This window comes from Symphalangus syndactylus, chromosome 3 (assembly GCF_028878055.3).
Source record: "Symphalangus syndactylus isolate Jambi chromosome 3, NHGRI_mSymSyn1-v2.1_pri, whole genome shotgun sequence".
In the NCBI taxonomy this organism is placed as follows: Eukaryota; Metazoa; Chordata; class Mammalia; order Primates; family Hylobatidae; genus Symphalangus; species Symphalangus syndactylus.
In genome coordinates this window covers 127,522,219-127,543,908 of record NC_072425.2, presented here as the reverse complement: position 1 = coordinate 127,543,908, position 21,690 = coordinate 127,522,219, and the positions used below count along the sequence as shown (strand labels likewise).

The 21,690-nt window shown below is 35.0% G+C and overlaps 1 protein-coding gene across 5 annotated transcripts in view; it reads left to right on the top strand.

Annotated features, from left to right (window-relative positions):
* ARHGAP20 (Rho GTPase activating protein 20) overlaps positions 1-21,690 on the top strand; it is a 146,079-nt gene that overhangs the window by 87,235 nt on the left and 37,154 nt on the right. For all 5 annotated transcript variants that reach the window (XM_055273043.2, XM_055273044.2, XM_063636509.1 and 2 more), the window contains 5 exons: positions 74-238; positions 6,198-6,347; positions 15,725-15,766; positions 16,671-16,755; positions 19,906-19,983. In XM_055273043.2, coding sequence (XP_055129018.1) covers positions 74-238; positions 6,198-6,347; positions 15,725-15,766; positions 16,671-16,755; positions 19,906-19,983 — 520 coding nt within the window. The remainder of the gene's footprint in view (positions 1-73; positions 239-6,197; positions 6,348-15,724; positions 15,767-16,670; positions 16,756-19,905; positions 19,984-21,690) is intronic.

Here is a 21,690-nt window from a genome sequence, read left to right as displayed (position 1 = left end):
TACAGAGTTTTGTAGTTCTTGACCAACTATAAGATGATCATTTGACTGATCTGTGGCATTTGATTTGTTACAGGGAAAGTCCTTCTGCTAGTGTTGACACATGCACATTTCTGTCATCATTTGTGTGCTCCAGTAGGACTCTGCTGATTGATGGCCGGGCAGAACTCAAAAGAGGCCTCCAGAGGCAGGAGCGGCATCTTTTCCTATTCAATGATCTGTTTGTTGTGGCCAAAATCAAGTACGTATACTATATACTCCTGATTATCATTATAAAATTGCACTTTTACTGACAAAGATACCCTTTCTACTCAATGCTTACTGTAAGAATGTCTTGCCTTTGTTACTATAGGTAATATCTAAAGTGATTTTATGCCCCTTTTTGCAAAAAAAAAATTGATTGTTCATTTTTTGAAGAAGTGTTTATTTAGGTCCTGTTCTCTGCCATGTCCTCAATAAATGTAGGAAATTCAGTGAAGAATGTGATGGGTACGGTTCCTGTTCTTTGGGAGCTTATATTCTAATGTGGGAGCTTGCAGTCTTATGCGTGGGGTGAGGGAAAATGACAAATTGTGATTAGTACTATGAAGAAAATAGGGTGCTGGGTGAAGTAAAAGATGGCATATATGTTAGGTAGGTGTAGTCAGGGGAAAAATTCAGTGAAGGATGAAAAGCAATCAGCCATTCAGATATTGGGAGGATGAGCATTCCAGGGAGAGGGAACAGCAGGTGCAAAGGTAGCTGGGGAAAGCTTAGCCCTTGGAGGAGTTAAAAGAAGGCCTGTGTAACTGGAGCATAACAAGCCAAGGAGAGTAAGATGAATTAAGATTAGAGAAGTAGACAAGGGTTAGGTTATAAGGACCTGGGTGGGCTATATTATCTATTGCCATTTAACAAATTACCCAAAAACATTACAGTTTAAAACTATAAATATCTCATGCAGTTTCTCTGAGTCAGGAGTTTGAGAGTGTTTCACTGGATGCTTCTGGCTTACAAGCCTTCACGAGGGCCCTCAAGCTTGTTGGCTTGGGTTAAAGTCATCTCAAAGCGCGCCTGGAGCTGGAGAATCTACTTCCAAGCTCACTCAAGTGGATGCTGTTAGCCTTAGTTACTCAGTGGCTTGTGGCCAGAGGCTTGAGTTCCTCCAACTAAATACTCATTTATAAGAAATGGTGTAGAATGCTTAGTGAACTGTTTTTATACATTTTTTTAATTAAAGACAAGCATAAAGATAAGAACTGTTTCAGAATGAAGGAGTGCCTACAGATATAGTTTTGGAGTGGATATGGTATTATAGGAATAAAGAGAACGAAAAAGTTTCTCCAGCCACATCTTTGCACTAGGTCCACTTGAAGCTCTAAGTTGGGAAACTATTAATAGAGGAACAAGTCATTATTTTCAAAAAACAGTTATTCCCTTATTTAAAAATTATTGGATGAGTTCTTTATGCTAGATATTATAATAGGAGAATCACAAAGATTTCGTTTAATTATCCTAACAATTCCCCAAGATAAGAGTTGTTTCAGATACTGAACACTGAGCTCAGGAAGGTTTGTTATATACTAAGAAATGGCAGGGCTGGGGTTTGAATCCAGGCCTTACTTCCAATGGCTGGCTCTTTCTATATTGTTTAGCACACAGTACTCATTAGGTGTATACCTCAGCCTGGAGGTAGATAAATAGACAACAAAAATTTTTTATAATAACCAATTTTCTGAACTTTAAGATCTTAAAGACTATTTACTTGTAGCATGCATTCAGCTGTTACGGAAGAATGTATTTTCCTTCACCTTTTTTGGGTATTTTTCCCCTTAGCAGTTACAATGATAACTAGAATAGAGGACCTCTGTTTTTTTACCTGAGGTTATTTATTGTTCTGTATACTGTTACCATGTAAGTTGTTTTTATGGAACCTATGTTTTGCTAAAAATATTTTATATAAAGACAGTTTCTTTTCCACTAGAAACTGTTTTTAGATATATTGGCAAAATGTGTACCTATCATCTGCTTCTGTAGCTGACTTTTTATTTTGATTGTCCCTTTCTCACATAAGGTTATACCACTTTTTCCCATACACTGCTTTTGAGATAACTTTAATGTCCACTTTAATGTTTTTGTGAAGTGAAAAAAACTCTATCAATTGATTTAAATGCTGTTATTTAATAGGTTCAAATTATGAAAGATTATTTTAAGTACTTCTTATACCCATTGGGAATATTTAAAAGTGTGAATGATCTCAGTTATTTTTTGGCATAAATCCAAAACCCCTGAGATAGAACATAGATATTTGAGATTATTATTATTATTATTATTAAATCCTGCCACTTTGCAAAAATTTTGACCACCATTTTTTAGGAAATTGATTACATGATCATTCTCATAGCAAACAGTTAGTTATATTCACAGATCCTTCTTAATATGAAAGAACTTAATTTTTATGAAATAACAACCAAAAGCAAATTGTCCCTGTAATTCCAAACCTGTGTCTTCTGAGTCGCTTCTTACCCTTGAATGAAGGATTGAGTGTTACCCTGGATCAATTAATTTGTTGAAATAATCTGAAATTAGCACGTAAGTCTCTTACTGAGCCATAGGAGACAAGGAGGGGACCTTAGGTTCCATATTACATCAGCTCATCTTCAGGCTTCTTTTAGATACTGCTTTCAGTCCTTAGGTTGGGCCTAGAGAAATAAACTTGAGTGGGATAAATAATCAATCAACTGCTACATATTTGTTTAGTGAATTTTAGTAAGTACAACAATAAAGCAGGTGTTAAATGCTTCCTTCTATTGACCAAATTATTATATTTGATCTGTTTTGTACTGGATGCTGACAATGTTTGCTGAAAATTGTTTTGAGTTTATGGTAATTCTTTTCCATACTAAATTAGTAAAGTATTAAAGCCAGATGGATATTGGGGACCACTTTTGATATTCATTTGGAAGATAAATAAGTTACTTTTCCAATAAAATCATGAGTTTTCTTTTTTAAAAAACAGGACCTGTTTTACAAACACTGTTTAGAAAGAAGTTAATATTCTCTCTGATAATAGCCATTGAGCACCCATATGGATTTACAGAAAGGAGAAATGACTGTATTTACCTCACACCCTCATAAGCCATCACTATTATCATATTTTAGGAGAATAAGCAAATAGTAAATAGGAATGAGTTCTGTTTAGGTGAAGAAGATGAAATACATTTATTAATAGAATTACCATCAGATGTTTGTGGAATATATAATGAGCTGTACCCCAAAACGTATTTAATAAGACATCCCTATCTTAGAATGGGGAGAAATCTCCCTGGAATCCTGTGTATTTCATCAATTCACTGGAATTTTTTCCAGTATGAAGACAGGAGGATAGGAAAACAAAGTACATCTGCCAGCTTAATAAATTTGTAGTAAGGGACTACATTGTCAAAGAATTTGGCCGGGTGCAGTGGCTCACACCTGTAATCCTAGCACTTTGGGAGGCCGAGGCAGACAGATCACCTGAGGTCAGGAGTTCGAGACCAGCCTGGCCAACATGGCAAAACCCCCATCTCTACTAAAAATACAAAAAAATTAGCCGGGCATGGTGGCAGGCACCTATAATCCCAGCTACTCGGGAGGCTGAGGCACGAGAATCACGTGAACCTGAGGGGTGGTGGTTGCAGTGAGCCAAAGTCACGCCAGTGCACTCCAGCCTGGGTGACAAGAGCGAAACTCTGTCTCAAAAAAAAAAATTATTTTTGGGGGGTTTTGTTCAGTCTGTTCATATTGGATTCACACTTTTTAATTCCTTTTATCGTAATACTATTGCAGATAGTCATTGTCATGCTATTGGAGCCGGTTCACATTAAATTAGCATTTTTTAATTTCTATAGTCTAATACTATTGGAAATTGAAAGTGAAAAATCTGAAGAAGCATTCTATGACCCCAAGAATGCCTATTTTAATATAAAGCTTTATTGGAATACTTCTTTTAAATATTTTCAAACTAGTCTATCTAGCTTTATGTTCATAAGTGTTCATGAGATTTCTTCCTCAGCCTCCATAATAGCTACATCAGAAAGCCTTGTAGCTCTGGAGAGATTAAAAAACGAAAAAAGCCAAAGATTGAAAAGTTGAAGAGAACTTCATGGAAAATATAATTTCACCCAGGTTTCAGGTGCTTTACAGGAATAGTGATATCCAGGACTTTTTATAGATGCCTAGTGGTTAAGAGCATAAATAAGCTCAGGAGTCAACACTGTCCAAGTTTAAATTCTAGCTCTGCTACTTAAGCTGTGTGACTTTTAGCAGGGTAACCTCTCTACAACTCCATTTCCTTACCTATAAAATTCCTGAGGATCAAACTAAATAATGTGTGTAAAGTATTTACAACAATGGTATATGGTAAGTTCTCAATAAATATTGGCCATTATTTTTATTATAGGAGAATGGGTCATTGTTTATACTTTTAGACAGTTGCTTGTTTTGGAAGTCAGGGTGGATAATGTAGCACCTTATTGATCTAGGGAAAGGATCTTTGGGATGACTTTTTTTCCAGGTCAACGGATGTGGATGTTCCCACATGATACCTGCAGTATCTACTAAGATAGAGACTTGCATCAGAAAATACAAAATATGTGAAAACAAATATGGAAGGATACCTATTTTTTCCAAATATATGTAGTTTTAGTTTTATATTACCCAAACAGTTGGCATCAATAAGTAAGATTTGGACTGTAATTGGGTATGTTTTATTTTAAAAATGTAAAGATTCATAACAATAGGGTGGAAAATATTGAAATATAGAAAGAAGCCATTATGCCACAAGGTGCTTTCTATTACACTTAAATTCTATGGGAAGCATAAATGAGGCTTTGAATCTAGATTCTCCTTCAGTTCCTGCAAAATCCTTTTTCATCTTATGAATTCCACTGAAAAATTTTAGCTTTAAATATTCCATGAATCAGAGGAATTTTTAGGGATACTTCCATATAAGGTACGTTTGATTTCATTTTAACTTTTAGTATTTACACAAATGGTTCTGAATGCCAAGAAGTGCCCATGTTTCCCTGAACATTCTCTTTATCCTTCTCAGTGCCTTCTATTTAAGTCTCAGGTCCCTGCTAGCGTTAAACCTGATAATTAGGTCAAGAGATATGGTGGTTTCCATATCAGGAGTCTACGGGGATTAGGTAGAAATTGTCTAAAAGCAATTTCAGTTGAATTAAAATAGATCACCTTCAAGGTCCCCAGAGATTAATGTTAATTGTGTCAACCCTACTTTTTTTTTAAGTTTGGTTTAGGTTCTTTTTGGGGGATGCAGATTTTTACTTTTAACCAGAATATAAGGGGAAATGGTTGAAAAAAATCTAAGAAAGGAAATTTAAAATAACCTATGCTTCTAAAGTCTAGAAAATCTTGTAACCACTTCATTGAAAATACATTATAAATTCTTCCAACTAACTACAGGGTTTTTTTAGTGCATCTCTCTTAAAATGAAAATTTTATAAACATTTTAATAAATCCTGTGTATTTTCTGTTTTCAGCCACTCAAATTGTTTTGGAAATGAGCAAGTTATAAATAATAAATGAATTAATATTTTGTAACAGCAGTACATTTGAAGTTAGGTTTTTGATCCAAATGCAATTCTTGACGTATAGAAAAATAAGGTGGCCAGTTTATGGCTATTTCTTGCCGTAAATGCAGGCATGAGGACTAATTGTTTCACCAATGTTTCAAAGATCTTCTTGGGCTAAGGTAGCCAACCCTGTTTTAGTTTACTCTTCTAGGCACTGAAGATAAAAACAATGAATAAGACACTTTGCCCATAATTAGTGAAAATGGTCCTTTTATCACAAGTACAGAAGCTCCCATAAATTCTTTTTCTTCTAAAAAGAAAAAAAAAAAACAGGATACATGTGCAGAATGTCCAGGTTTGTTGCATAGGGATACGTGTGCCATGGTGGTTTGCTGCACCTATTGACCCGTCCTCTAAGTTCCCTCCCCTCATCCCCCACCCCTCAATAGGCCCTCGTGTGTGTTATTCCCCTCTCTGCGTCCATGTGTTCTCAATGTTCAGCTCTCACTCTTATGAGTGAGAACATGCAGTATTTGGTTTTCTGTACCTGTGTTAGTTTGCTGAGGATGATGCCTTCCAGAGAAGCTCCCATAAAATTTAAGAAACAAAATAACAAAAGGTTCTGTTTGGTTTTTATCTTTCTAGATATAACAATAACTTTAAGATAAAAAATAAAATTAAATTAACTGATATGTGGACAGCAAGCTGTGTAGATGAAGTGGGAGAAGGCAACACCAATGCCATGAAATCCTTTGTTTTGGGCTGGCCCACAGTGAACTTTGTGGCCACTTTCAGGTAAGAACCACAGCTTGTCCTCTATTTACCTGGGTTAGCTACTATGATAATTTCTAGGATGGAAATTTTAAAAAAAAAGTAATCAAATGTTGTTCCTCTAATTTTTAACAGGGAAATATTTTATTCTGATTGTGTATTAAGTCAATAACTCATCTGTTGACAAATACACCCAACCAAAATACTTGTATGCCATATATTTCTCCCAATGGGCTTTTGATTAAAATATGTGAAAATTAATGGTAAATATTGGGAACTCTTAGGATCATGTACCTTGGTTTGACAAGTTATTTTTGTGAAAAACAACAACAACAACAACAACAGGAACTTCCAGGAATATGGAAGGGGAATAGAGTAGTCCCATCTTTAGGACCCCCTCTTCAACATCCCCTTCCTTAATATGTAGGTATTTGTTTTACATACTGAGCTTTCAAGTCTTATCAGTCTTTTCAAATCACTGAAAAAGACTTTCATTGGAGCAAATTATATAGTCCAATTAAGTTTCAATAAGTGGTTTATACTCCTGAATTTTTAAATAGTGTTTTATTATACAAATAAAACTAATGTGAAATACTGTTGCCCAAATTGTATAGCAGGTTTTGAGTTGGTGTCTATAGAGATGTGACAATAAAAAGCAAATGTATGATTTTAAGGAGTCAGAGTTTCCCAAGACTTACTCCTACGCTAGGATGGGGTTGGAGAATGTATGAATACAGAATATTTGTCCTCTTCTAATGAACATGCTTAATTGGCACTGTCCAGTTCAGAGTGAACAATCACAATCACACCTGTGATTTTGAATAACTGTGTCCCAACCTCTCCACTATTTGTTTTACACTTAAAGTTAGTGTCCATCACATGCACATGATGCTTTTTATTCTGCTTCTCTTCTTGCCACCACAAAACTCCTAGGACATCATCATAAAACCAGACAACTTAAATTTTCCACGATGTTAATCTTTTATTAAAAGATAGGCATGTCATTAAATGCTATTATGCACTATTTGGCCCACCACAAGATTTTAAGAACTGATTTGGGAAAAAAAAATGTGTTTGTTTCATTCTCAGCATATCTTCTTTTCCATGATAGATTTCTCTAGATATTATCATTTCCTATTGCTTAATCTCCTTGGAGTTACAGGTGAAAGGAGGTAATTTTAAGTGAGGGTGTGACTACATGACATTTTTAATCAAGGAATTTTCATGAAACTTCTTTTTTTTAAGAAGAGGGGAAAATGTGGAAACAAGTTTTACCTATATTATTATATTTAAACTATGGTTCTTTAACCAAATGAACAAGGTTAATATCACCAGTGATGTCATGTAGATAACATGTACTCCTTGATATATTGTGATGAGAAGAACAATTAACCTTGTGATCTTCCTCCCAGAAACCTTTAACTCCAGTCTAATCATGAGGAAATCATTCAACAAATACACAATGAGCTATATTATGCAGGATACCTGACCAGCACTCCTTAAAATCTTCAAGGTCAAAAAAACAAAATCGGAGAAAGACTGAGAAATGGTCATAGATCAGTTACTAAAGAGATATAATAATTATAATGTGGTATTCTAGATTAGCTTCTAGAACAGAAAAAGGACATTAATGGAAAAAATGGTGAAATCTGAAATAAGTCAAGAGTTTGATAGTAATGTACTAATATTAGTTTCTTAGTTTTGACAAATGGGCCATGATAATGTAAAAGAATAACATTTAGATTCCTCTGAACTTAAACAGCATGAGAACTATGTAGGGAATCTCTATATTATCTTTGTAACTTTTACGGAAATCTAAAATTTCTGAATTTATTTTTTTAAAAAAGTGAAGTGTTGAGGAGTTCTGCCTCTGATATGGCAGAGTGAGGTCTTTTGGAGAGGAATTTAAACTTGGAAGTAGGCACAAGTACTGGGTGAGTTTCCTGTTTTTAAGGCCTTCGCCTGAGGGCAGGGTACAGTTACATCATGGTGTAGAACAACTAAAACTGGCAAAAACAATCTTTCTGAGCTGAAGAACCAGAGGACAGAAGCTATGTCATCCACAGCTATTGTGAGATGAGGGGGAGAATCTCAAAAAGGAAAGTAGCAGAGAAGAGAAGCTCCAAATTCTATGTATAAACACTGCCCAAATCTCTGGCTGATCACCAAACCCTACATGCATGAGATAGACTCAAAGCATCTTGAAGCTAAGACTGAAAGAATTGAACTGAGCTGCAACTCATCACAGATGAAATAGAGTTTGTAGCTTCATCTAATCAAGTTAGTTTTATGCTAAAACAAAAATATCAACACTGTTCCACAAATATAACAGAATACAGTCTCCAAAACAAAACATTTGTAATGTCCAGAATACAATCTAAAATATCTTGATGTGTGAAGAACAAGGAAAAAGATAATCAATAGAGACCAATCTTGAGATGATTCATATGTTGAATTACCAGAAAAGAACTTTAAAACAGCTTTCATAAGTAAGCATGGCAGGTAAAAGGAAAATTCAATTTAAATTAATAAAAAGATAGGAAATATCAGCAGAGAAATAGAAAATACTAAAAAGAGCCAAATGAAAATCCTAGAACTGAAAACTAAAATATTTTAAATAAAATATTTTCTGATTGGCCTTCTTTGCAGAATGGAAATGAAAGAGGAATTGGTGAACTTGAAGATTTATCAATACAAATTGTCTAATCTGAGGAACAGGAAAAAAAACAAAGATTTTTTAAAGGAAAAATGTATCACGGACTTGTGGGAATATATCAAAAAGTATAATATACATGTCACTGGAATTACAGAAAGAGGAGCGAGGAAATGGGGCTGAAGAAATAGTGGTTAAAAACTACCTAAATTTGGTAAAAGGCATAAATATACAGCTCACTGAACCCTAGACAGTGTGACTATTAAGAAGACTATACCTGGTCATGTTATAAACAACTGTAAATCAAAGATAAGAGAAAAATCTTGAAAGCAGTCAGATAAAAACAATGTATTACAAGTAGAAAAATGACATTTGAATTATTATGGTCCTTTCATTAGAAGCTATGGAGGTTAGAAGACAGTGGAACTTTTTTTTTTTTTTTTTTTTTTTGAGATGGAGTTTTGCTCTTGTTGCCCAAGCTGTAGTGCAATAGCATGATCTCGGCTCACTGCAGCCTCTGCCTCCCGGGTTCAAGTGATTCTCCTGCCTCAGCCTCCTGAGTAGCTGGGATTACAGGTGCACACCACCACGCCCAGCTAATTTTTTTGTATTTTTAGTAGAAATAGGGTTTCCCCATGTTGGCCAGACTGGTCTCAAACTCCTGACCTCAGGTGATCTGCCCGCCTCAGCCTCCCAAAGTGATGGGATTACGGACGTGAGCCACCGCGCCCAGCTGACAATGGAATATATTTTTTAAAGTGTTGAAACAAAAACCTTTTAACCTAGAATACAATATTCAGCAAAAATACTATTTTTAAATGAAGGTAGAATGAAGATTTTTTTTAAAAACTATAATAATTTATTAGCAGAACTGTCCTACCAAAAAAAAAAATGTTAACACAAGTTTTTCACACTGAAGTGAAATACAAGAGGGAAGCTCAGATCTTTAGGAAGGAGTGGAAATCATTGGAAATGTTAGGGAAATCTAGGTCATCATCCGTTTAAAATTCCATCAGGTAGCAGGTTAAAGAAGCAGTCTCTACTATCCAGTTACTGTAATAACTATTTTTTGTAAATGTAGCCAGACACAGTGACTGGTGCCTGTAATCCCAGCTGCTTGAAAGGCTGAGGTGAGAGTATCACATGACGGGGGGGAGTTTGAGAGCAGACTGGTCAATATAGCAAGATTCTGTCTCTACAAAAAAGTCAAAATATTATGCAGGCATGGTGGCATACACCTGTAGTCCCTGCTACTTGGGAGGCTGAGGTGGAGGATTGCTTGAGGCCATAGACCTAGGCAACATAGACCCCATCTCTAAAAAAATGTTTAAAATAGCTGAGCATGGTGGTACCCATCTGTAGTCTTAGCTACTTGGGAGGATGTGGCAGGAGCATTGCTTGAACCCAGGAATTCAAGACCGCAGTGAGTGTGACTGCACTACTACACTCCAACCTGGGCAATATCTCTAGCCTGAGTAAGACTCGGTCTCAAGAAAATAAAAATAAAAAGTAAAAACTAATAGCATTGAAATCTAAGACTGACAATTGCCAGAATCTTTGAAAACCTCCCAGTTGAGTCAAATTGAGGAAAAAGCAGACAATCAATGTGAGCTTTTCATGCTTTACTTTGGAAAACAGGGTAGTCACATCTCAAAAAAGCCCAAAAGGAGTTTCATCTCTATCACTACATATACTCTAACCCTACATATATGCTATCACTACATATACTCTATCACCACATATACTCTATCACTACATATACTCTATCTCTACATATACTCTATCACCACATATACTCTATCTCTACATATACTCTATCACCACATATACTCTATCTCTACATATACTCTATCTCTACATATACTCTATCACCACATATACTCTATCTCTACATATACTCTATCTCTACATATACTCTATCACCACATATACTCTATCACCACATATACTCTATCACCACACATACTCTATCTCCACATATACTCTATCACCACATATACTCTATCACCACATATACTCTATCACCACATATACTCTATCACCACACATACTCTATCTCCACATATACTCTATCACCACATATACTCTATCACCACATATACTCTATCACCACATATACTCTATCACCACATATACTCTATCACCACATATACTCTATCTCTACATATACTCTATCACCACATATACTCTATCACCACATATACTCTATCACCACATATACTCTATCTCTACATATACTCTATCTCCACATATACTCTATCACCACATATACTCTATCACTACATATACTCTATCACCACATATACTCTATCTCTACATATACTCTATCACCACATATACTCTATCACCACATATACTCTATCACCACATATACTCTATCTCCACATATACTCTATCACCACATATACTCTATCACCACATATACTCTATCACCACACATACTCTATCACCACACATACTCTATCTCCACATATACTCTATCACCACATATACTCTATCACCACATATACTCTATCACCACATATACTCTATCTCTACATATACTCTATCACCACATATACTCTATCTCTACATATACTCTATCTCTACATATACTCTATCACCACATATACTCTATCACCACATATACTCTATCACCACATATACTCTATCTCTACATATACTCTATCACCACATATACTCTATCACCACATATACTCTATCACCACATATACTCTATCTCTACATATACTCTATCACCACATATACTCTTATCACCACATATACTCTATCTCTACATATACTCTATCACCACATATACTCTATCACCACATATACTCTATCACCACATATACTCTATCTCTACATATACTCTATCACCGCATATACTCTATCACCGCATATACTCTATCACCGCATATACTCTATCTCTACATATACTCTATCACCACATATACTCTATCACCACATATACTCTATCTCTACATATACTCTATCTCTACATATACTCTATCTCTACATATACTCTATCACCACATATACTCTATCACCACATATACTCTATCACCACATATACTCTATCTCTACATATACTCTATCACCACATATACTCTATCACCACATATACTCTATCACCACATATACTCTATCACCACATATACTCTATCACCACATATACTCTATCACCACATATACTCTATCACCACATATACTCTATCTCTACATATACTCTATCACCGCATATACTCTATCACCGCATATACTCTATCACCGCATATACTCTATCACCGCATATACTCTATCTCTACATATACTCTATCACCACATATACTCTATCACCACATATACTCTATCTCTACATATACTCTATCTCTACATATACTCTATCTCTACATATACTCTATCACCACATATACTCTATCACCACATATACTCTATCACCACATATACTCTATCTCTACATATACTCTATCACCACATATACTCTATCACCACATATACTCTATCACCACATATACTCTATCTCTACATATACTCTATCACCACATATACTCTATCACCACATATACTCTATCTCTACATATACTCTATCACCACATATACTCTATCACCACATATACTCTATCACCACATATACTCTATCTCTACATATACTCTATCACCACATATACTCTATCACCACATATACTCTATCTCCACATATACTCTATCTCCACATATACTCTATCACCACATATACTCTATCTCTACATATACTCTATCTCTACATATACTCTATCTCCACATATACTCTATCACCACATATACTCTATCTCTACATATACTCTGATTCACCAGAAAAATAGGTGCTGCACCTTGATTTCACAAATAATGGTATGATAGAATGGGAAAATTAGTCAAAAGACACGGGAAGTACTTGAATCTGACAATGGTCTATCTATAAGAATCAGAAAATAATATTTTAACTTAAGTACCTACTGTGAATCTTAGACTACAAACTCAGGTATGTGTGTTTATCTATAAATCAAATTGAAACTCATCTTAAACCCCCATTTTTACCAGGCTGGTAGGAAATCAGATTTTCTTCTTTACTGGAACTGCTGTTTTTGTAAGGTAGAACTAGAATACAGGAGACTTCTAAGATGCCTCCAAAACAGATAAAGGGCTTCTGACTTTAGTCTATTGTGGTCACTGTTGACATTTTTTCCTATGCCCAGAGTTGTCCCTGTATATCCAGAGATGTTCTGCTTCTTTGCCATAAGGGCGGGCAGGGGGTGGGTGGAAGGTATCTTTGCCAATATAAAAACTTTGGTGCCTAGGACCCAGCCTCCCTAATGACTCCTTAGAACCATTTCCCCTGGGTTCTTTCTGTTTCCTTAGGGCACCTTAGCTGAGTGACATATGGTTCCCGGCTCACTCTCAGTGATGACAGGCCTCTATCTCCTCCATAATTTGAGAGAATCTTCTAATCTGCCATGCCCTTTTTATTTTATTTTCCAAGATACACTGCTTTCTCCTGTCCTGGATCTTACGTCTTTTTAATGGATTTAAGTATTTATAAAATGCAGAGATAGTCATTGACTTTGAAGTACTTCTATTTTTAGTCCTGTAAAAATGCCTGAGATTAAGAATCACTAAAGAGAGGGAGTCCTGGATTCAGGTATAGAGCAGGGGGGAAAGGGAAATATACAAGAAGATTACACAAATCAATCTCTATACATTAACCTGACACACTTCATAATTTATATTTTGAAGTAATATATGCTATATATTCAAACAAACAAGGGAACACAGCAATGAGAATGAATTGGCCAGGCACAGTGGCTCATGCTTGTAATCCCAGCACTTTGGGAGGCCGAGGCAGGTGGATCACCTGAGGTTGGGAGTTTGAGACCAGCCTGGCCAACATGGAGAAACCCTGTCTGTACTAAAAACTACAAAATTAGCCAGGCGTGGTGGCACATGCCTGTAATCCCAGCTACTTGGGAGGCTGAGGCAAGAGAATTGCTTGAACCCAGGAGGCGGAGGTTGCGGTGAGCCGAGATTGTGCCATTGCACTTCATCCTGGGCAAAAAAAAGTGAAATTCCGTCTCAAAAAAAAAAAAAAAAAAGAAAAAAAAGAGAATGAATTATCTAAAACTACATGTAGTAATATAATTAAATCTTATAAACATAATGTTGAAGCCAGACACAAAATAGTATATACTTTATGGTTACATTTATATAAAGTACTCAAACATGCAAAACTGTTCTGTGCTATTGGAAGTCAGGATAGTGGAAACTACTGCCTGGAAATGAACATAAGGGACCTTCCAAGGTGATTTTCTGTTTCATGATCTGGGTGCTGGTTTATGTGAGTGTGTTCAGTTTGTTAAAATTCTTCAAGCTGTACATGTAAGCTCTGTGAAGTTTTCTCCATGTATCTTTTATTTCAGTTAAAAGTTAAAAAAAATACTAATAGTCTTAAAGGGGCAATTTTCTTTAACTGCTTTGAAAAAAGCAGGTCTGAAGCAAACCTCTTATCTGTTTCTCAACAGATTTTTGCTAAGTAAATCCAAGATTTGACATAAGTGAACCTAGAAAATCTATTTTAGAAAAGAGAATACATCAAAAGATAGTAAGGAATTGTAAAAGATGGAAAATGTATGCTCAATGGTAAAAAAAAAAAAAACAAAAAAACAACGTGTGATACACTTTCTGATGACCAATCCTGGGAGGTTGCTTATAGAGAAAATTGCTGAACAACAAAATTAGTGAATAAATGTATTTTTGGAAATAATAAAATAACTAGGATTTCCAACTTCACTAAAAAGATTAGAAAATTAGCCAGGCCTTGTGGCACGCATCTGTAGCCCCAACTACTCAGAAGGCTGAGCCAGCATGATCACTTGGGCCCCAGGAGTTCAAGGCTACAGTGAGCCATGATCATGCCTCTATACTCCAGCCTGGGCAACAGAGCAAGACCCCATCTTTAAAAATATGAGAGAGAAATATGATTTTAAAAGCTTGTTAGTGACAAGGCCACATAGGAATAAACTTTAAATTATTTTTAATCTGAAGAATTAAATGTAATAGTGAAATCATTAATCAACTAATTAATACTAATTTAGTTGCAAATCGATTGATCTTAGAAGATTATAGTTATTAAGAATAAGTTTTCAGTGAACTAATTTACTAAATCATAATCTTGCTGCATGTATTTTTTTTAAATGTTTCTTTTCCTAACAACAAACTGGTTTCTGGGCAAAGAGATTTCCATCCACATGCCAAATTTCTCTTAATTTCTGTGTTCTCATTATTAAGCATACTTTCTATTTGTATGGCCGTTTGAGCTACAAAAATACTAACCCAGTTTCATAGATGTAGAAACTGAGGCTTAGAGGTTAAATGACTTGCCCATGATTGTCTAGCTTGCATATAATTTTGAAATCAAGTGTTAAATTCCAAATCAAGTACTCTTTCCATTATAGGAACTCTCTCACGCTGATATAATACCACTTGTAAAAAAGCAGTAAAGTAGAAAAGAGAGTTTGTCTTAGATCCATCCAAAAGGATTTAATACAACTACATTTGACTGTAGTTTTTCCAAAGGGATATTTCCACTGCAGAGTTCTCTAGAACACAATTATACCAAGGTTGCAGCTTATGTGTACAACTGTATTAGTAACAACAGGCTGTTGATATTTTCATCTGGATTGACAATCCTAAATCTGTTAGCATTTGTATTTTATGTGGTTTAATTTTTCTCTTCCATTTTCTTTGATTGCAGTTCTCCAGAACAAAAGGACAAATGGCTCTCTCTCCTTCAGAGGTATTTTTTCAGTATTCATATTTTTAATCTTTAACCTTTAATAAACGAATTAAGACCTTTTCTGCAGAGATGTGCCCCAAATTATTCCCCTTCTCCTTAGTAGAAATTGTTCATTTGTCCTCTAAATAAGCTGCTGTTTATGTCGTACACTAGCTACTTACTTGCTACAAATAATGTTCTCTCATTATATGTATTTCTTAACTTTCTAGGAAAGAGAACATTGAGGTCTAGTTAAATCATTTTAGACAGAAGTTAGTCAATAATCTCCTCTCTCTTTCCATTGTCTCCAGCCTACCAATTGGAGCTAACAGTTTCCTCAAAGTATGTATTAAGTTTCCATAAATGCAGGGTTTTCTGCTAAGCACCTCAAAAATAATGGTAGTTATTATCCCTACCATTGAGCATGCAGACTAAAATGACTGACTTAGGCTCATGCGTTAGACTTACAGTCCTTCCCTCCCTCCTGTCCTCTCTCCCTCTCCACACAATAGGATAACCAAGATTTACACCCTACTGGGGAGTTAAATGAGAAGTACAAGGCCATTGCTTTGGTTTGACCTTCTAAAGTATTTATTATATATGTTCCTATACTTACCAGTAAGGTGCTGGACCTGTCCAAAGAAGACAGACATTACCCAGAGGTGCCCTAACCTGATTGTGCTTCTCTCAAACCTCACTTGACATTCCTGTCCTATTTTTTTGTGCCCATGCCTAATGTCCTGAAATTTTTTTATTCTCTTCCAACCCATAATGTAATCTGACTTTGCTGAGTCTTCTCATCTTTTTAAAAAATAGCATATAAGTATATTGGAAATATTAGCAAAATAGGTTGATTTTTAAAATAAGCCATTAGCGAATTCCATCTGACTCAGTGTTGTTTTGGGTTGTTGTTGCATTTGATTAGATACATCAATCTAGAGAAAGAAAAGGACTACCCGAAGAGCATTCCCCTCAAAATCTTCGCCAAGGACATTGGGAATTGTGCCTATGTAAGTGTTCCTAAGCCAGAAAATTAAATTCCAAGTCCCTGCATAAGACAGAACACTGTGGATAAGAAGAGAGACAGGCAGGCAGGCAGGCAGACTGTGTATGTGCTATGGAAGGTAGGCATTTAGAAATACCATAGGGGGAAAATGCATTTTCCTGGTTATATGTATGTCTTCATATATATGAAAAATGAACCCTAGAGAAAATGAAGCAAGAGAAATTCATATGAACTACAGTAGTAAACATTTACGCTTGGAAAGAACATTGCTTGTGACGTGCCTCTTTCCTCCCTCTGGCATGAATATTTCTCTGAATCTTTTCAATAGCAGCTGCAGAGGCTTGTAGTAAAGCTGTTTCCACAAGGAGTATTTCCTATTATTATTAAGCAATTTTTTCCCAACTTGTCACTTCTTAAGCAGAAAGTGGTTTTGAAAAGTTCTTCATTCTTTAAGTTTTTAGGGATTGAATCCCTTAGGTTAATAGGAAGATGATCTAGGAGAGGTGACGTTTTTAAGGGATCAGCATTGTACTACTTCACAGTGTTTATCATATTGGTCAAATAAATATTAAGTCTTTAACCCCAGCTATTATGTATAATTTGATGACTGAAATCATAGTACAAGAGATAAATGTTATCAATTATGAAAAGTATGAAAACTAATGAATATTTTATACTATCAACTGTCATACTTCACAGCAGCTCTAGATCACACAGAATAGTTTATTTGTGTGTGGAAAAATATGTAGTGCAAAATAGTTATGTTTTGGCCAAAAGCAAAAGTTATGCAAATGTTCTGACCAACTCCTGAATGCCAGATGTCACTGCTTGAGGGAAATACTCAAATTTTTATAGTATGAGACTACAGAGATCTCCTGTAGCAATGTAAGACAAAACAAAACAAAAACTCTGTTTTTTTCTGTCTGCTTTGATTCAGTTGTGGCAGTTGGTTACATTCAGGGTTTCCTGGAAAATCCCTTAATTTTTTTTTAACACTTTCTTTTCAGTATATGGAAAGTGTGTACTTGAGAAAGGACTGATGTCCCACTGTCATTTTGGAAGAGAAGATAAGAGATGTGGTCAGGTTGGGTGCTCTGTTTTTATCACTAGTACCCTGGTTAAGTCAAGGATGATGTGACGTACTCTGTCCTTTGCTCTCTAAAGTAGCTTTCATAACAAGACTCTCATTCAGGGAGCCCTGCCTCCAGAGCGATTCCCCCAAATAGGAGTGCATGTGTGGGAAGCATTCTTTGTCTTTGCCCTCTAGTTATACACACCTTGTCAGTAAATTATGCTAATATGGAACAAAATTGCCACATTTTCAGTTTGTCTTTTATTTACTAGCCAAAGAGTTCTACCTGCTGAAATTCATTTGTTTTATATACTGGAAAGGCATGTAGGAAAAAAATATACTTTCTATAATTATGTTTTGAACATATGTGGCTAGTATTAAGAAAAACTATTATCTTAGAAACCAGGTTATTGGGAGGATAGATTCTTCACATTACAAGACTTCATGGGAGAGTTTCTTTAAATTAAATGGAAAAAATTTAGACTTTTTAAAAATCAGAAGCCTTTTTAAAATTACCTCTCAATTTCAAGCCCAGTATGTCTTATACCTATGACACTCTGGTAGAAGACAGACACTGGTTGAGCGCTCCAAAGACTCCCTGTTTCACTCTGAGACAATTTTGCACAGTCCTGGGGGCTACCAGGAACACAGTTTGAAATTGTGCATTTTAAATGCTTTTTTAAATTAAAATTCAATTAAACAATTTTTAGAGGCAATTTGTCATATGAAATAATTCACTCATAGAGAAGAAATTCTATTAATGGAAGGATAAATAATGAATTATCAGATTTCATTTACCTTTATTTTTATATCATTTTTGTATTTATGCTACTTTTTTGTGCCATTTAATCCTTCTCTATCAGGGACACAGCCCTAATTGCTGATTTAATCTTATAATTCTCATGTGTAAAAACCTATGTATGTAGCAAGTTTTTTTTTTTTTTACAACATAACATTGTTTTATATTTAAATAATGTATTTTGGAATTCAGCAATCTCTATAGATATCTCAGAATCTTGTTAACTCTTTTTTTTTGAGATGGAGTCTCACTCTGTCACCCAGGCTGGAGTGCAGTGGCACAATCTCGGCTCACTGCAAGCTCCACCTCCCGGGTTCACACCATTCTCCTGCCTCAGCCTCCTGAGTAGCTGGGACTACAGGCGCCCACCACCACGCTCAGCTAATTTTTTTTTTTGTTTTTTTTTTTTTTTTTAGTAGAGACGAGGTTTCACCGTGTTAGCCAGGATGGTCTCAATCTCCTGACCTCGTGATCCGCCCACCTCGACCTCCCAAAGTGCTAGGATCACAGGCATGAGCTTGTTAACTCTTTTACTGTTTGCTGCAAATTGTCTATTTTTAAGTAAAAGTATTCCATATAGTTTAGCACAGAGCGATTACAGATACTCTATTCATTGGCAGAGTTGATAATAGAATTGAGCTTTCTAAAATTTTCAGTTCTTCTAGACTCATTGGTTTTATGTCCTCCAAAGATTTCAACAATTAAAATCTTAGTGGCCACAGTTTGTGACACATGGAAAGTTCTCAATAGTGACTTTTTAAAATTCTAAGCTTTAAATGTCTTTTGTAACCAGTTATTCTCCTGATTTTACCTAACCTGACTTTATGCCATGCAAAGAAATAAAACCCTGTATTGTGAAAACACTACTAAGGAAGAAATAGAAATAGATTCAGCTCTTGTCTTTTTTTTAATTACCCATTGCCTTATGGAAATACAATTATGGAAATAAGACAGAGAGCCAACCTCACTGATTTATTTTTTTAATTGGGAGCTGGGTCCATGTACTCTCTCTGAAATATATTTAGTCTTTCTTATTTGCTTAAGCTTTTATATTCTGTAAGCCATGCATCCTTTAAGAGAAATGTTTTATTAGAGGGCATAATTTATAAGGGAATGAAAGCAAATTATAATCAAAGGTTTGTGTTCTACCTAAATCTTATGCTTTACTCTCTCCACATTTGAAATCAAGATTTGCCTTTCGATAGTCATTTGACAATGATTATTTGTTAACCTGTTTTAAAATTCATTATTTTATAGCTATATTTCTTAATTTTTTTCTACAGTCTAAAACTATAACAGTAATGAATTCAGATACAGCAAATGAAGTTATCAACATGTCATTACCAATGCTAGGGATAACTGTAAGTTATTCTGCTAGACATTCTTAATTAAAAATAAACTTTGATTATTTGTGTATTTTCCTTCCATTATAAGACAGCTGATTATTAGAGATACCAAAGTCATATTTTACTCCCCAAAATATAGAAAATAAGAATGGTAAAGCTTTAATATGATTAATATATGGGTGGTTCTGTTCTCCTATTTTAAAATCTGTGTGAACTGAAAATTTTAAGATTGGACTATAATTTTAAAGTGACAATATGTATTTTATTATATATGCCATATATATATATATACAAAAAATTTTTTGGTGTAAAGTTCTTAATACAGTTTCATCCTCCTTCTCCCCTTGCTACTGGTCACAATTTGACTTTTCCCCTATGTAATTATCCTGTTATTATCCCAAGACTCAATCAGTCTTAGGATGATGAATTCTGAAGAATTTGCTCTATAGTAGAATTTTTACATAAAACCATATTGGCTGGCTATAAGTCCTAAGGATGATATGGCTAATACCTCTGATAAATTGGTAAATAAAAAGACAAGCTTTGAATTAGATCATGGATTTGGAGAGCTTTAGTGTGCACGGCACATTCTTCCCTGTTTTACTTTTAGCTTTGTACCTTTCTGTTTTCTGTGTTAGAGGTGAATTTTTGAGAATTTTAGGAGTGGAGAAGATTAGAACATTTTAGGATGAGGTAGAGGAAAGAGAACTGGAAGACTGTCCTCATCACCTTCCTACCAGTTGTATAAACACCACACAATGAGTACTTTCATTAAAGGGAATGACTTTCAAAAGGATGATAACTAAAGGAAGCACTTAAAAACACTATTCCTTGAGTGAGATTCTCTGTAAATATGAAAGTACACTGTATATAAGCAAATCTAAATACAATTAATAATACTGTGGAATACTATGGCATGTCTTAAATATGTGTCACGTTACATCATTCAAGGAGCACTGTTTCCAGAGCAATTCATGACACATATTTAAGACATGCCATAGTATTATTAATTGTGTTTAGATTTGCTTATACGCAGTACTATAGTTAAGCCCTTTAGAACTCAGGACAACCAGAATTTGGGATAATCTGATAATTAGTTAAATTTAGTAATATAAATTTGATTACATTTTAAATATATGCACTGGGTAAAGTAGGCACCTCCATTAATTTCTAAGCTATATGAGTATACTTTGGAAGAAAGTAGATAGTTTTAGAGGTATGTAGAGGAACTACTGACATGATTCATTCTCTTATCTATGCTTTTCCTTTGGATAAAATTATTAATCTCAGACCAAAAAAAACTGTTAATTTAATTAGGAATTGAGACTATTTGGTTATACCAGTTTTAAGGGATTATTATTACAGTGTTTTTAGACACTATATAAAAAGAAAGGATTTTTATTAGATTGGCCTTCCTATTTACAATAAATTTTTTGACTAGGAGGGATGGGACAGGGAGGAAGTAACAGATAAACTGAGTATGGGGGGTGGAATGGTTTTTATGGTATTATAAGGGCAGGGCCATGATTTTTTCTCAGAAGCTAAAGGCAAGGATATCAAATATTGCCAACAGGCTTACCTGTTCTAGCTTCATTTAAAACATTTCTGTTTTATCCCTCCTAGAGGATTCAGCAAAATCTGTATAATTTAGTATCATTTCTTTCAAGTGGGATTTATAATGTTGCTGGATTATAATTCTGCTAGTGAACAATTTTATTGTTT